Below are 16012 nucleotides of genomic sequence, written 5' to 3'. Positions count from 1 at the left end.
GGCGCAGGCTCGAGAGTACATATGGGGCGACAACCTTCTTGGTGGAGCTTGACCTAGAGCACGCCGCGGATCTTTGATTACTGGAGCGTAAGTAGATCTAGGCATATCAATTAAGAGGATACATATCCGTACATAGAGTTGATTACTGTGATTGCAGGCGCAGAACAACTTTGCTCTGCATGAGACGAGTGACTGCATATTGCAGTTCATGGTGCAGAATCTCGTCCATAGCTTGAGAGAGTAAGACCGTTTAACAATCCCCAAGTGGCCAGTCTAAAGAAACCTTCCAAAACTTAGTACCTACCTAGGTACATTTGCGCTGACAGCCCAATGACGGATACAGTTCCAAGATTCTGCAGGTGTGTATGCTTTTTCCTAATACTTGCTTCTTTTTGTATGACTTTTGTACTAGGACAATTGACGGAAGTAACTCTGGATTATTTGCGCCTTGGCGAGTCGGAACATTCAGTGTTTCTCTGCGCCAATTCCCGAGTCGTCCTGATCCTGGTCGTCCCTCTCACTTCTTTGTACGAGAAGAGATCTACCCATGTTACCATGACCCTTGTCCATGTTCCAAGCTTGGAGACCATTCGTTTCTTATTAGCGGATGAGCCTGCGACATTGGTCTTAAAACACGGCAGTCCACAGTCCAGTCATAATAATAAACAAAAAAACAAGGTCTGTTTTCTTCATGATGAAACTAATACCTGAACCAAACCAAGGAAAAGAAAGAAGAGACCAATAATCAGGTTCATCCTGCTGCATACATTCGCCTTCCCCTTGAAGCATCAGGGTTTTCACTGCGACCTAATCAATTTGTTGTGTTTCGTTGTGTTTCGTTGTGGCTGCATAATACTAGCCTTGCAATCCACAGATCGTTTCGTGTGGCAGACGATCTAGTAGCCTCAATTCCATCCGCTCTGGCAATTTGGTTCGTATTGACATTTACTGTAATTGTGATAACCGCCAGCGGTTCACCGTTTCCTAGAGATTTTGAGACTCTTGACCCCTTGAGCTAGTCAGATAAACACAAGTTTTAACTTTCCTAGGCTGTCGGCTTGTTTATTGTTTGGTATACTGAGCGTCTGTTTCGCCAATCTTTCACACCCAGGTAGATAGTATCTATTAATATTTGGCAAGGGGATCCCCGCCTAGGATCATGTTACAACCAAAGCGCAGTGACTTTCTCCTAACGAGTTTGAGTATGTGCAGTACACCAAAGGGAAACAGATGGGTGATTGCCTGGGGCTAGCACCCACTCGACGTTACTCAATTCGTTTACCAGTCTTTCATTCCTGATGCTGTGCTTCTACATTCTCGCCTCTTTTCCTTACTCATTTCCTTTTGCATCTTGGTCACACCTTGGGTAGATGATGCTCGTAACAGAGAGAACCGAGTCGGCTATGATGAATGAGAACGAACAACAAGATTAATAAAGCGCAGTTCATCGATGGATTGTGGACTTTTGTCATCGTCTTGCTTGTTCTTCGATGATCGCCATACTTGGAAAAACATGGCGCAACAACTTGGTTGCAAACTGGATCCTGTGGGTTCTTACCCCAAAGGCTGAAAGCTGAGAAGAAAAAGATGCTCCACTGATGACACTTGATTTCCCAAAATATGGACGAAGAAAGAAATATCTGCATCTGCATCTGATCTTTCATTGCTTTTGCTGTATTTCTGGATCCTAGACAATCGTTGTAGATCTGGGGTCCCTTGCCAATATTACCAACCATATTGGCCGATCACACCATCGAGGCACACCATAGTACGGAGTACAGTATGTAACCATACAGACAGTCTCGCATGTCACTTCACTCGAGGAAGATTGTACATGTTTTCTCCGTGATTCCCGTTCCTGCATCGTCGTACCATGTTCGATGCTGTCCTTGGACAAGCACGTACAGAGAGAGGTACATTATTCCGCCTGCAGGAACAAGCGTTGCCCCAAATCCACATGAGATCATACGCCTAATCATCCCGAGTCACCTTTCCCACCTATTGTGTCAGGTGCATGTCCATCTGATTTCTGTGCTTCCCTTACCGTGTACCTGCGCAAGCGGGTAAATGCAATCCACTTTCTGTGTCAGGGGTCCACGGTGGAAAAGGTGACGGATACTACCAAGACGACCTAAAGTTTACTACTCAGTAATCGAGGCCAGATATACATATCTTTATACGTTAGTATCTTGAATACACGAGTTCTGAAAATTTGAGACAGCAAAAAGAAAGCTGCTTAAAGAACGGCATCAGCAGTTGGGCACGACTGCATAAATAAATCTTCGTTTATCGTCGAATAGGTAGGATGAGATGGCTTTTCTTTTTTTGTGGCATCTTTCTTTCAGTTTGATGGATAGAACGCTTGGACGCCAACTATTTTTCGTCCCCCGTACGCTACTGGTACACTATCTCATTATAGGTTAGATCAGGAACTGCCACAGTAGATCTTTAGCCACATCTCGATAACAATCCCCGTGGCGCATGGCAGTTCATCTTCAACCACTCTTCTTAACATCCAAGGCGCGAAATGAGTGGCTCATTAATCTTTTGAAATGATGTCCCGCAAAGCAAAACGGAAGCTTGAAGATACCGACGCGTCAAGTGACCGAAAAAGAGCCAGAACATTACGTGATACGCCTGTGAAACGCGACCTCTTGAATCGTTGCTACGACAAAGTCACTACGTTAAGAGAATATATCCTCCTTAATCTGCCGCCGCGCTCTCGTCTTCGAAGAAAGAAGATAGCGTCTGTTGGTGCGGGGGAAGATGTCGGAGAACTTGAAAGAAGTTTGTCGCGACTCCTCGATACGTCACTTGTTTGTTTCGCCGACCAGCAGAATGTCGAGGATGATCACACGCGAAAGATGCAATATATTGAATTTACACAAAAGGGGGATGAATCCCATGTTAGTTTATCAGATGGCATCGCGGGATCTGCGTTTTGCCAAGATGATGTCAGTATCACATTCCCGTATGGTGAGCTATCGCTGACTTGCACCTAGATTGTGGATTTCGTCTTGTGGCTACTCTTCCGTCGAGAATCGAACGTTGGAGGACGGCCTAAACACATCCTATGCGACGGCTTCAAAAGATCAGGCGGCCCAAAAAATCAAGGGACGACCAATATCCCGGGTCTATTCAGCCACTACCCTAATTCCCATGTAAAAGCACTCAAAGAAAGTCCCTGGCCACAGCTGCTAGCTCTACTCGGCAAAGCTGGCGAAGAGATCATGGTCAAACTCCTTGCCGATGCATCAATCTATATAGCCGTTGAAGCTGGCTTCAATAATTACCACCAACTGTCAGGTAAGATTTGCGTACTTCGAGCGTTGCCAGTCTGACTTTTGTAGGCGTGCCTCTTGCAGAGCTTGATCTCCCTGGCGGCAACGTATCACTGAATAAGGGGTTGGCTTGTGTAGTGCGTAAACCAACAGACATTACTTTGGTGAGAAGTAGAATATTCTATGCTAAGCCGTCTCTCTCGACGAACGGGCTTGTCCAAGCCGGCTACAAACACATTCGTAAGTCTTGCGAAGGCTTATAATTATTCAAGGTGTTGACAAGGCCAGACGTATTGAATAGGCATCGCAGACCCTCTGACTCCGCCAACTTGGATGTTGAACATCAAGGTGTAATCAATGTCATGATGTACATGTTTCCTCGTCAATTCGGACTGCACAACGTCTTTACCTCCCAGGTTGACCCCACCAAAACTTCTCAAAAGTTCCAGGACTATACGTCAAGAGAAGATGAGATTGCTGCCGCCTTCAAGACTAAACCAGGAGATATTACTCCAAGAAAGCCGAAAACGCCCAAGCGGCTCCGCGGTGACGCCGAGCAACTCGTGAAGCGTTTACAAATCCTTCATAGCCGATGCTCTTATACGGAGTTACTGAGGCATTACTGCCCTTGCGTCTTTGACAGATTCTCGCGGAGTCGAAAGCCAAGGCTCAAGAAGATCCTCATATCATCTCGGAAGCTGAAGCCTTTGCAGGACGCACCCCCGAGGTCGAAACAAAAATGCGCTTCATCCCAGATGTATCCGGAAGCAGGAACTTTCGACACACAGACGCAATCACTTCCGAAGCACGACTCTCTAGAAGAACTGGCCACACCACCATCTCAAGTTTCTTCGTTCTGTCAAGCAGCCCTGTCCAAGATCATCCCAGATAGCTTCTGGGGAAACGGAGATGCTGGGAAACACAACAAATCAACTGTGATGCGAAGCGTTCATCACTTCATCAGGCTCAGGCGCTTTGAGACTATGTCGCTACATGAAATAACGCAGGACCTCAAGGTTAGTTTTTGAACAGCTTCAGTGGATTGTCAACTAAAGGGATGTCAGATTACAGAGATTTCTTGGCTCCAACCTCATAATTATGGTGCCCAGAAACCCAGCAGAACGGACACCGAGAAGCGTCTTGAGATTTTCCACGAATTTCTTTATTTTGTTTTTGACTCACTTTTGATACCCCTGATTCGCAACAACTTTTATGTCACTGAATCCAATACCCATCGTTATCGAGTTTTCTACTTCCGCCATGAAGTATGGAGACGAATTGCAGAGCCTGCCATGGCAGATCTCAAAGCAGACATGTTTGAGGAGCTTAAGATGAATGAGGCGCTCCAGATACTGGAAAAACGGGAGCTGAGCACCAGTCAGATTCGACTATTACCCAAGGGTAACAAGTTGCGCCCCATCATGAACCTGCGACGAAGATCTATGGCTCGGGGACCATCCAAGAAACTTGGTCGCAGCATCAACAAAGTTCTGGGACCTATCCACTCGCTCTTAAAATTAGAAACGGTATGTTGGCAATCGCGAAATGTTCTGTTTCAGAACTCAAACTGATCGACAAATTAGAGAATTAATCCATCAAAACTGGGATCTACAATGTTCTCAGTAAGCGACATTTACAACCGACTCAAGGCCTTTAAAGAAACTCTAAGTCCCGGTCATGGCAAGCTGTACTTTGCCAAGGCTGATGTCAAGGCTGCTTTTGATACTATTCCACAGGAAGCAGTCATCGAGCTTATGAAATCCGTGCCTAGCCAAACCAAGTACACCATCATGAGGCATGTGGAGGTCAAGCCAGGCGAACGAGCGGTGATAGACGACGATAAATATTCCTCCAAAGCCGTCCGGCGATGGTACGCTTCCGCTTTGAGTGAGAATGAGAACCCAGCTTTCACAGTGCGTCTTGAGGGGGACCTGGCACCGAAGAAGAAAAACACTGTCTTTGTAGACAGTGCGTTCCGCAAGACCGAGAATACTGGAGAGCTCATGAGTCTCTTGAAGGAGCACGTTAAACAAAATCTTGTCAAGGTGGGGAAGAAGTACTACAGGCAGAAAGTCGGCATTCCTCAAGGCTCAGTCCTATCCTCGTTCCTATGCAACTACTTTTATGCCGATCTTGAATCAAAGCATTTGGGGTTTCTGGATTCACCAGATTGTCTTCTGTTGCGTCTCATTGACGATTTTCTCCTCATCACTTTAGATCAAAACAAGGCTGTCAGATTTGTGAACGCCATGCATGGTGGGTTTCCCGAATACGGAGTTACGGTCAACCCGGCCAAGACCATGGTCAACTTCGACATGCTATATGATGGCGAACCTGTTCGAAAGTACAACCATGAAAAGGGCTTTCCTTACTGTGGGACGGCGATTAACTGTCAGACACTGGATATAACCAAGGATAGAGAAAGAGACGCAAACATCGGTATGTTCCTTATCATTCCATACAGCTCGTTCTCATCACTGACGCTCAGGTAGATGTATCGACCTCCCTTACGGTTGACTTTGGCCGCACCCCGGGCCAGAATTTCCAGCGAAAAGTTCTGAGTAAGATACTCCTTCAATACGATCCTTATGATACGTTAACCATTGTTTTCTTTCACATAACAGACGCATTCAAGATCCAATCACATTTGATGTTCTACGACACGTCTCACAATTCAACCCGGACCGTTCTATCATCACTCCAGGGTGCTTTCGTCGAGACTGCCAGCAAGATGTGGGCGTATATCCGCTGCCTCAGAAAAAACCAGCATCCCAGTAGTGAAATGATACTTCGTAAGTAACCTCAGCTCTCTGAACACGGCGACCGCTTGCTGATCCCATTCCCAGGAACCATTGCCACGTTGATAGACGTGGCTTATAAATTGCTAACGAGCAAATCCCGAATGATGAAATACCCCCAGTATACTTGTAGTATACGACAGTCGCAAGTTGCTCTGTAAGATGCCATTCCGTGGATAACTGTGAACTATACTGACAGTAGCAGCATTGCCTGCCTGGCTTTTGAGAAGGTGCTTGCGACCAAACAAAGCAATTATCAGGCAGTAATCAAGTGGCTTCGCAGAAAAGTAGACAAACTTGCTTCTGGGAGAAACCATGAACCCATGCATACGCCCAGAAATGGACAAATATCGGGTTAGATAGTGATATTTTGGTGGCTCATGTGTATGGGCTGCCTAATCCAATCTGAATTTTGGAGAGTTTTTCTAGTATACATGTCTGTATCCGCTGAACCTTTATTCTTTCTAACGGGTATTGTCGATGTCGAACGAAACTGATTGCCGTAGATCTATGTACTCTCAGAGCTGCACCCCGCTCTTCCACCAGTGCTTGTCTGAATGCCAAGTCGGGAACAAATACCTCCTCCATCGCCACCAGTGATCATCTGGATGGCCGAAACCTAACCACCGCAGAGGAGAAATTGGCACAGGCTCAAGCAGCCAGATACCAGCAGATGAGATGTCGTCAGTGAAGAAGAATGCAGTGAAGTACAGCCAGACCGCCGTTGACACAACATTGAATACTTGTCGAGCTGCTCGAGGGACATTAGGGAAGTTTTGATCCAGGGTGTGTAGTAAAAGAAGCTGGACTATAATACCAAGAGGCTGAATGAAGAAGAAAACTGGTGCCCTCCATGGTTTGGTGGGAAACATGGAAGATATACTTCCTGCTCCATGAAGCAAGCCAGACTGGATGAAGGACACATACATGGTGACAATCTGCGTAGTCAACGTCCTCTTCTGGAGATATCCCTTATCAACTAGGAACTTTGCAGGAGCGATGAACTGCAGTCGGAACGTTTGATGCCATGTGGCACCCCACCAGCCAGCAATGCCTCTATCGAGGATCTGCGAGACAGGACCGAATATGTTGGTGTACTGCCAGAGCTCTCCACGCATAGGATAGGCATAGCTCATGACATAGTACTGGAACAAATCATGCAGGTTGAAAATGGCGTCGATGGCCGCATAAATACCCACCAGACAAATAAGTTCGCGGTATGCTTGGAGAAGCCACGGAGGAAGCTGCTGAAGAAAGAGTGGTGGTGGGAGATCTCGGTCAGGGCCGTAGGTACAGTATGGATCCTTGACCATAAAGACGGAGCAAAAGTCCAAGACGAATGTAAGGAGAAAGACCTTGCGAAGACGAGTCCATACGAATTCCTTTTCGGTCAGGTTGCGATAGTAGCCACTTTTTGACACGACTGGCATGTCCTTGAAGGAAACGGGGTCTCCATCGTGAATGTTGTTGGCTGGGATATCGGGTCTGGGAACTGAAGAGATAGAGCAATTCCAACCTGTTGGAAATCGTTAGTAACAGAAGATCAATAAAATCAATCAGTGTTCCATTTGACATACCGACTTCTCTGAAGTTAGTGGCCAAGTCCAACGTCCAGTTTAGTCTTTCGCCAAAAGAACCGTTCTCGGGAAACTTTTGCCAGACACAAATTGTATCTTTAAGGTCTTGACGCTTGGTACGAGTTCCAATATCCCCCGAAGGTGCGATGGCATCAGCACGAGATTTTCTTTGTCGTAGTCCGTTTTCTTGATTACTGTTGGTATCATGGAGATCATTTCTGGTGCTCCCATTGGAAGATGCCGTTGTCGCTTTGTCTTTGGGCACTCTGATGATTCTGGCATAGTCGGATTGCGGATTGGTCCATACTAAAAGATTCAAATTTGCCAAGATACCCCAAATGCCCATAAGGCCAGATGCATATGCGGGAGCAACGTTGAAACTTGACATGTACCGAATCAAATAGAGATCAAAGACGGCGACGAAAGCGACAATTAGCCAACGTGCATGATAAAGCCATGGTCGGTTCCGATGTGGAATTGCTAGATAGATAGTTGGAAGAAGAAAAGGACCAAGGAGACAAAATGGAAGAACAAGGGGTTCTTTAAGGCCATTGGCGATTGCGGTGTCGAACAGCGCTTTGTACTCGGTGCGGGCGATATTGCCAAGATCAGGTATTGAAGTAACGGTCATGGCTGACTACAAATGCCAGTTACCGTTGAAGCCGTTTCGTGTGTGGTAGATAGGTATGTTGGTTTGATAGGGTTGCATTGATGATCACGACTCTATCATGACGCAAAGTCCAACTACCGGCATGAGTCGGGAATAGAATGGTAACAGACACCGTTGCTGGAACTGCCGATAGTAAAGATACTATTAGGTATTTTCTGAAAGAAGAAAACTAAAGAGTACAGTATAGTATAGAAAATTAAAAACCGGACCCTGCAAACAAGGGAGGCTTCCTAACGTTGGTCTAGAAACAAGAAACAAGAAGGAAAACATCGGTCAAAGGGTCATGGATCGAATAGGTACGGAAGGCCACAGGGGGCAGTGTCCCAAAAGTGCGGATACGACATTTTTTCTTACTCTATTGACACCAATGTGTCATTAGTCACTTATCTATACAGTAATACGAATAGATAGTATTATATCAAAACATATCTCCCTACTGAAGTCCGCAATTAGGTCATGAGCCCTTAGTAACAACACAAGCTCGTACGAGTCCGTACGGCACCGTACGATGCCATTTTACTCCCGTAATGCATCAAATTGCATTAATCCCTCTCCCTGATGACGGCCTTTTGCCCAGAAGATGGCAGTCGCCATGCAGATATTCGGTCACAATACCCATCGGCCAATTTTTGCCCGTTATGCTGCCAACGGCTCCCTTTGTTATCTACTTCTTCTTCTACAATCGATTTAACACTCGACTCACCACCTACGACCCCAAACACACAAGTACGAGGCAATGCGATGACAATTCCTTCAGTCAGAACAAGACCAATGCCTATTAGCTATGCACAAGCCCAAGCTGCTGCCGTTGAGAGTCAGCGACGAAGTATTGCAATAACTGGCCGTACGACCCCAATTACGATCGATTTCGTTGCTGCATTTTGGATCTGTGATGGATACCTAAAAGCAATAAACGAATCATATAAAATCCCGATTTACGCAGGGAAGGCCTACTGTGTTGCAAGACATACGGCCAAATTCAAGGCCGTATTAGCATCTACATTTCCATCGCACAAGGCAATGATTGAATTCATTGTAGGGACCTGCAAGAAGGAGCTTCTTTCAATGGATTGGAAGGTTGTATCATCATTTTCCAATTCAGGGCCTACAATTGGCCCGTTTGAGTTCAATGATAGTGTATACGAAGCAGTATCACTAAGCTCATTCTTTGAAGCAGCAAATATTGCAATTCCTAAAAGGCCCAATAGTCCTATTAGCTTTACGTTCTTTAACTTTAACGTATTGCCTATGTCAGACTTCCCAATTGATTCAACTAAGCCTGTACGTAAACGTGCAAAAAGGCAAGCAGAGCCTATTGCTGACTTAGAGCCTTGTGCTCCAAGTAAACGTAAGGTGGCTTCTAAGATCAAGAATGAACCCGTATCTTCTGTTAAAAGAGAATACGGTATCAAAGAGGAGGTTAAAACGGAGGATAATAATACTGCCGATGCTGTATCATTCACTTGGGAAGATAACGGCAATGAAAGTGATACTTCGGCAATATTAGCAACCTATCAAGAAGATATCATTGCAGTTGAGCAGCCAATTGAGGAGGAAGGGCCAGATGAGCAGCCAATTGAGGAAGAAGGGCCAGATGAACAGCCAATTGAGGAGAATCGGCCAATTAAGAAGAAAGGGATTGAACGGAAAGTGCTCCCTACGCGGGCAAAGCGAGGAAGGAATCCTCGTAATAGTTAAATAGTTCTATAATTGCTTTAAATTGCTTTAAATTGCTTCAATTACTATCAAATACACTAGAACCGATGATCAAATTCCTCCACATTTTCCGATGGAATACTTTCGAGTATATCAACATCAATATCATATGTTGCCAAATGATCTCGTACGCGATTTATACCACCCGTAGGGATATCCAAAAGCCCAATAAAAGGCTCTTTCTTTAGGGTAATATATATCTCCAATTGAGCCCGTAAAAATAGGTATACTGAATACTTTGGTTGCATAGGGCTATCAATTGGGAAGTTATCTTGACCTTCAAGGATAGTATTACAAACTGCAATTGTATCCTTGGGCAAATACGCATCCAAATCAATAGAATCGCTTTCAAAGATATTCAAAAGGGTCTGTAGTCGATCCATTGGAATAGCTTCTGCATAGCTTTTGGAGTCCTTTGCTTCTGGCTGGAAGTAAAGATTCCAAGGTTTCCCTGGGTTCACATGAGGTCTATTGGCCTGTTTGCGTATATAGTGCACATTCCATATACGTACGAACTCAGTGAGCTCTTCTCGTATAATTGGCATATATAGATATAATATAGCAATACGGTCTGATAGATAATCATGTGAAAACTGGCCTTCAGCAGTAATAATACTGAAGTATTCCTATAGATTATTAGTTATAATATTAAATAATAAGTAAATATACGTACGCGCCAAAACTTAGCCCTTCCTTTACTTAATCGAAGCCACCAGCTTTCAATCTTCTCATTATGCGTACTTTTGCCATAGATCCAAACATCGTCAAATTGCACTTGATCCAGTGTCGTATTATTCCGTTTACGTACTTGCGCTTGCGAAAGGTAATAATGTGCACCGGCCATTAAAAGAGTCTCATTGCCACGATCAGACCGAATAAGATACGGCATAGTCTCCCGTTGTTGAAGGGCATAAAGATACTGCTCTACAACACTTCGTGATGTATTTGCTGATATACCACAATAGAACCACGTAATATACCGTGAATAAGCATCAATTGCAGCATAAATCTCAATGCCCCAAGCCTTTAACTTATCATATGCATCAAGGGACCAAATAAAGTCAGGCCCAGCTGGTGCCCACCCGGTTCGGCGATGCTTCATCGTATGCCATCGATCGGATACGTTCGTAGGCATAAATTCTCGATAACATTCATAGAGGGCTTTGCGGCTTAGGATAAATTGGTGCTGGCGTACGTAAACATAGAGGTATGTACGACCAAAGGTTTGAAGCTTTGTATGCAATTCGTTTTCGTTTTCGAAGAAATTGTATAATTTGGTCTTTATCGTAGAAGACATTTCTGGTGTTTGACGCCTCCAAAGCCCCAAATCTCGTCGAATACGCTCAAGGCCGGTCTTTGTAATAATAAAGCCTTCCGTTTGTAGTCGTAGAAGCATATAACGGTCATTGAGGACCTGATCGTAGAATAATTCTGTAATTCGTCGACGTAGTTGCTCTGAATCTTCTGTGTTTTTGACCTGTTGACTGCCTAGGGAAGAGTCTAAAGCCCATTGTTGTATAGACCGATATAATGTTGAACGGCCTACTCTGATATTGAACTGATTCGTAAGGGACTCTAGAATCTGCCTTATTGTTAATTGATCAGTGTATTTCCACTGTTCAATTTGAACACGAAATGGTTCAAGATTAACCGTAGGGCGACCAAAAGACATAATACGTAAAGATAATCTTTCAGAATTATAACTAGAAAAGAAAAAGAGAATAAAGGAAAAACGTAAAAGGTTTTGAGGGATTTAATTATAAAAATTGAAGTAAAAATGCTACGTACGTAATTGCCCTAGTTTAGAGGGGAATCGTACGATTACGTACGTAGCATTTTTACTTCAATTTTCAGATTACGTACGTAGCACTTTTACTTTAATTTTAACTTCTATACTAAGGCAATTTTATATATATAGTATATTCACTGTAAACATATAATAAAGCAAAGAATTTCATTAAACGACCTAAGGGTATCGTACTGCTTCGTATGCCTATATAATAGGGCTTCGTATCCCTACGTATCTGTAACTGTGGTCCCCATTGCCAGCAAATTAATCGTTCCCTCGTAAATCATCAAAAATAGCCTTCAGACTTTTAAGTCAAAGGCATACAGTAAAAGACCCTACTACAAATTAGTATACAATAATACGTAAATATATATGTTACGTACGTTCAAGTATGCTTCTTCTTCTTCTTGTCAGTAGCCTTACGGAAGATAGCAGCAATCTTGAGGCAGGTCTTGCGGTCAATACCCTCCAAGATGTCTGAGCCGCTGTCGTCATCGTCCTCGTCGTCGCTCTTGGCATGCTTACGCTTGCGGGGAGAGTCTAAGAAAAAGTCAGTATAATTAAATAGAAAAACATATAGCTTCGTACGTACTCGTAAAGGAGCAGGCGGCACCAGAGCGATTCCAATCACAATTGGCACAGGAGGAGGCACCGTTTCCAACAATACAGCCAATTAGTGCTCCGTTGCCCTTCAAACACTTCTCGCACACCTTGGGGTTGCCATCGTCGTCCATTACCTCCTCGCCAAAGAGATAGCGAAGCATAGCGTCGCAGTTCTGCGTACTAGTAAAATTGAGAACGTACTCAATCTCACTCTTTTCCTTCGACTTCTTAGTACGCAATACGAGAGGTCGAGGTTCCTATACGTGTAAGTACGTAAACATATTATATCAATATAGTGTTTACCTGATCTTTCTTGACTGCCTCAAGACCTTTGACAGAGCAACCTCGTAGGGCACGCAAAAAAGCCCAAATGGTAAACTTCTTAGCTTCTTGAGGCCGTACGGAAGTGCGAAAGTCGATTTCAGAAATTGCAATGCCAAAGAGCTTTTCCGGAAGAAGCTGTGCAGCCTGGGGACCGAATTCCTTCAAATTGGTTACGTGCGTAATCGTAACATCGTCATCGTCGTCAGTCTCACTTCCGTCGTCATCTTCGTTCTCGTTCGCAGGCGTACGAGGGGGCGGTTTCTTGCGCGGAGGAGTCTTCTTGCTTGACTTAGCAGAATTGGTAGGCGTAGAAGACTCGGCCGTATCGTTGAGTACGGTTTCCTCAGTTTCGGAAGTAGGCACATTCGTACGGGATCGTGATGCCTTCTTTGCCCTTCCACGAGCAGCCTTGCCACTCTGCGCCGACTTAGCAGCACTTCGAGGGGCCATCGTAGTAGGCAGTACGAGAGGGTAGATTCGCGAATTCGGTGTGGTTTGGGTGCTTTGCGTAGCACACCTATTTCACACGCGTCAGTTTTCAAGATTCAATTTGAAGGGCAGCTTTTTTCGGTCGCAAATGGTGTAAATAGGGTAAAAAATAGTGCAAATTGAAGCTTGAAGCAATGCGAAACCGAATATCGTGATATCAGGTCATGAAAGGGCGTATTGGGGGTGCTATTGGGGTTCAAAGGAAGGGTATTCTTACCTTGTTGTGTGTTGTGTGGAGAAGGAAAAAAAAGGAAAGGAAGCTATCACGAAATTGATAGCGCGATCGCGTGGGCACGTGACCTGCTTACGTCAGCGAACCTTATCTTATCTAACGATCACAAAAAATATCTCTCTAACGGGTCCGTACGGAAGGGGTTATTATATCAAAAAAATGTCGTATCCGCACTTTTGGGACACTGCTCCCTGTGGCCTTCCGTAATAGGACGGATCTGGGGGCTGAAATATCAAACAAGGCGATGATGGGTAATGAATGGAGCTGTGGAGAATCTAAGAGGGACCCTCTAGCTCTACTCTACTATGTATATACAGCCTTGAACTAAACCCTATGGAAAGGGCCTCAGAAACAAGGACACATGGGTAATGCCAGCTGTTGATCTATATTGTGGATAACTCCAAGACATGATCTACCTACCAGTCCAAGACTGTATAGTAACTGCCTAATAGTTTGCAATTTTCCTCGCTGTTGTCTTTAAGTAGGCTGTGCTAGAATTATTAGTCAGATTCATGATCGAAAGCCAAGGCTCATGCTGACAGGATCATAACGTGCTCACTGTCTCACAAACCCACCATCACTCTCACACAGTGCAGAGCATCAATAAAAATACCCAAGAAACGAACAACAGAAAATCGTATTCACAGCAAGTCTATCCAGTCTACAAGACAAAAAACAAATATGGCGCCGGCTACAGCTCCAGCGGCTGCTGACGGAGTCACCAAGCATAGAGCGTGTGACGAATGTCGTGAGTAACTTTCTGTTTCTCTGTCCCGTCATGTGTCCGACTCGGAGACTTATCGGTCATTTTCTATCCCAGGATCTCGTAAACTCGCTTGCTCCAAAGAACCCGACGGATGTGCCCGTTGCAAAAAGGAGGGAATAACATGCTATTACTCGCCCCAGAAGCAAATGGGTCGTCCTCGAAAGAGGCGCCATGTGGACACTGATCAAGAAGATAATGCCGTTGCTGTGCCATCATCTCAGCCTCAGCTTCAGGAACAGCCTTTATTATTCCTGCAGCCCGCTGACGACACATCTTACTCGCAGTTTCAGAACACAGTACCAACTGGAGACTTCCTTGACAACTTAAACTTCCTAGATGAGCCTATTGCTACAAACGTTGATTCTTGGGACTTGTTGCCCGGATACGACGACGACTCTCTTCCCTTCGGCCCTCAAATCTTGGACCACAATGGCACCTACACGAATAACAACGCCTTGCAATCACTGAACCTGAGTGGAGTCGATATTCTGGGCACCATTGATTTTGGAGACACAGACGCTCCGCAAGAAACTGTCTCAAAGGACCTGAGCCATACACTCCATCAGTATCTCGCCGACCAGATTGAACCACCAAAGCCAGAGTCACATGATGCATCAGACAGTTCAACACCACCTGACTCTAGTGACAATGGCACCTCTGTCGACTCCCTTGAGAATGCCGCCAGCTCATCAGCTCGCTCAATGCGTTCCGTTCCGACAGTGTCCTGCAGTTGTCTATCATCGCTATTCTTTGCCCTCGACTCTCTCGGCAATTTGCCATCTGAGGTGATCCCAGCCATGAAAGTCGCCCGGAATGCGTCGAGGGTCGCTCACGACGTCATCAAGTGTTCTATATGCTTAAACTTCGTAGTCCAAGACCCTCCCAAACCACCTCCCATACAAGCCTTCCAGAACCTCATGCTTCTGGGTACCCTGGTCCCATCAGCATGCAACGCCTACGCACGAATCCTCGAAATGGTGGACGAAGAAACTGCTCTCGCCAAGAAAGAAGGAAGGACATTCTGGTTTGCCTTTAGAGATATTGGCGGACTATGGGGCTGCGTTGGTGGCACGTCTGAGGGCTGCACAGCTTACCAAACCTACAACAACAAAACCATGCCCCCAGATATGTGGAGGCTGACTATCCGTGGTCTTCTCCGTCTCGATGTCTACGGACTTGACGAGAAAGACCACGATATGCCTGGAGCGTCGCCATATCGACAACTAGGTCTGAAGGATGTGGTAGACCAACTAGAAGAGCGAAGCAGACAACGGCATGAAGCCTTGGATGCACGTATTGCTGCTGGGCATAGTCACAGCGAGATCTCTGGGGTGATCTACCCATCAAAGCCATGCAGTCCATCACAACGCAATTGTACGAGGGTTCTTGAGACGGCTCGTGTTGCCCTGGAGAACCTCGTGATTGCATGATTGTAAGGATCGACTTTTCAATAAGGAGTTGAGTGGGGTTGGGTGATGTAGCTGACAGCAATATTGAACTGATGATATTGGATATGGTAGCAGTGCCTGCCTGATTGTGCTGAATTCATATAAGAAGCTAGTTACTGTGCGGTTTGGGATGATTTGAATGATTTGAATTCATTAGAGGCAGAAACATATTCCAGCGACACATACAAATTAGAAACATCATGGCGATGCTTTGTACAGCAGCGTAACGTAATTCTTCCATTTTACAGCTTTCCCACGTCTCGAGCATATTTTAGTCCGGGGATGTCACAAGAGCGGGCTACATCAACTGGCTTGCATC

General features: G+C 45.2%; 7 protein-coding genes across 7 annotated transcripts; 4 read left to right on the top strand and 3 right to left on the bottom strand.

Annotated features, from left to right (window-relative positions):
* Positions 1-330: 330 nt before the first annotated feature.
* FPOAC1_001129 (uncharacterized protein) lies at positions 331-611 on the top strand (the record flags this gene model as incomplete). The annotated part of the gene is made up of 2 exons (XM_044845735.1): positions 331-359; positions 413-611. 2 exons carry the CDS (start codon positions 331-333, stop codon positions 609-611), a joined length of 228 nt encoding a protein of 75 aa, XP_044711651.1.
* A 1941-nt stretch (positions 612-2552) lies between these two features.
* On the top strand, positions 2553-6438 carry FPOAC1_001128 (uncharacterized protein; the record flags this gene model as incomplete). Its single annotated transcript, XM_044845734.1, has 10 exons — positions 2553-2954; positions 3003-3306; positions 3351-3521; positions 3570-4297; positions 4346-4807; positions 4865-5720; positions 5774-5842; positions 5906-6073; positions 6128-6236; positions 6285-6438. 10 exons carry the CDS (start codon positions 2553-2555, stop codon positions 6436-6438), a joined length of 3423 nt encoding a protein of 1140 aa, XP_044711650.1.
* A 159-nt stretch (positions 6439-6597) lies between these two features.
* FPOAC1_001127 (uncharacterized protein) lies at positions 6598-8287 on the bottom strand (the record flags this gene model as incomplete). The annotated part of the gene is made up of 2 exons (XM_044845733.1): positions 6598-7595; positions 7657-8287. 2 exons carry the CDS (start codon positions 8285-8287, stop codon positions 6598-6600), a joined length of 1629 nt encoding a protein of 542 aa, XP_044711649.1.
* Positions 8288-9097: 810 nt separating this feature from the next.
* Positions 9098-10024, top strand: FPOAC1_001126 (uncharacterized protein; the record flags this gene model as incomplete). Its single annotated transcript, XM_044845732.1, has 1 exon — positions 9098-10024. One exon carries the CDS (start codon positions 9098-9100, stop codon positions 10022-10024), a length of 927 nt encoding a protein of 308 aa, XP_044711648.1.
* Positions 10025-10080: 56 nt separating this feature from the next.
* On the bottom strand, positions 10081-11714 carry FPOAC1_001125 (uncharacterized protein; the record flags this gene model as incomplete). The annotated part of the gene is made up of 2 exons (XM_044845731.1): positions 10081-10668; positions 10716-11714. The coding sequence occupies 2 exons, from the start codon at positions 11712-11714 to the stop codon at positions 10081-10083; spliced, it is 1587 nt and encodes a 528-aa protein (XP_044711647.1).
* Positions 11715-12216: 502 nt separating this feature from the next.
* On the bottom strand, positions 12217-13208 carry FPOAC1_001124 (uncharacterized protein; the record flags this gene model as incomplete). The annotated part of the gene is made up of 3 exons (XM_044845730.1): positions 12217-12371; positions 12424-12691; positions 12738-13208. 3 exons carry the CDS (start codon positions 13206-13208, stop codon positions 12217-12219), a joined length of 894 nt encoding a protein of 297 aa, XP_044711646.1.
* A 1183-nt stretch (positions 13209-14391) lies between these two features.
* Positions 14392-15675, top strand: FPOAC1_001123 (uncharacterized protein; the record flags this gene model as incomplete). The annotated part of the gene is made up of 1 exon (XM_044845729.1): positions 14392-15675. The coding sequence occupies one exon, from the start codon at positions 14392-14394 to the stop codon at positions 15673-15675; it is 1284 nt and encodes a 427-aa protein (XP_044711645.1).
* Between the last annotated feature and the right edge of the window lie 337 nt (positions 15676-16012).

The sequence above is a fragment of the Fusarium poae genome, chromosome 1 (assembly GCF_019609905.1).
Source record: "Fusarium poae strain DAOMC 252244 chromosome 1, whole genome shotgun sequence".
In the NCBI taxonomy this organism is placed as follows: domain Eukaryota; kingdom Fungi; phylum Ascomycota; class Sordariomycetes; order Hypocreales; family Nectriaceae; genus Fusarium; species Fusarium poae.
The sequence above is the reverse complement of the archived record's forward strand: the minus strand, read 5'-3'. Positions and strand labels throughout refer to the sequence as shown.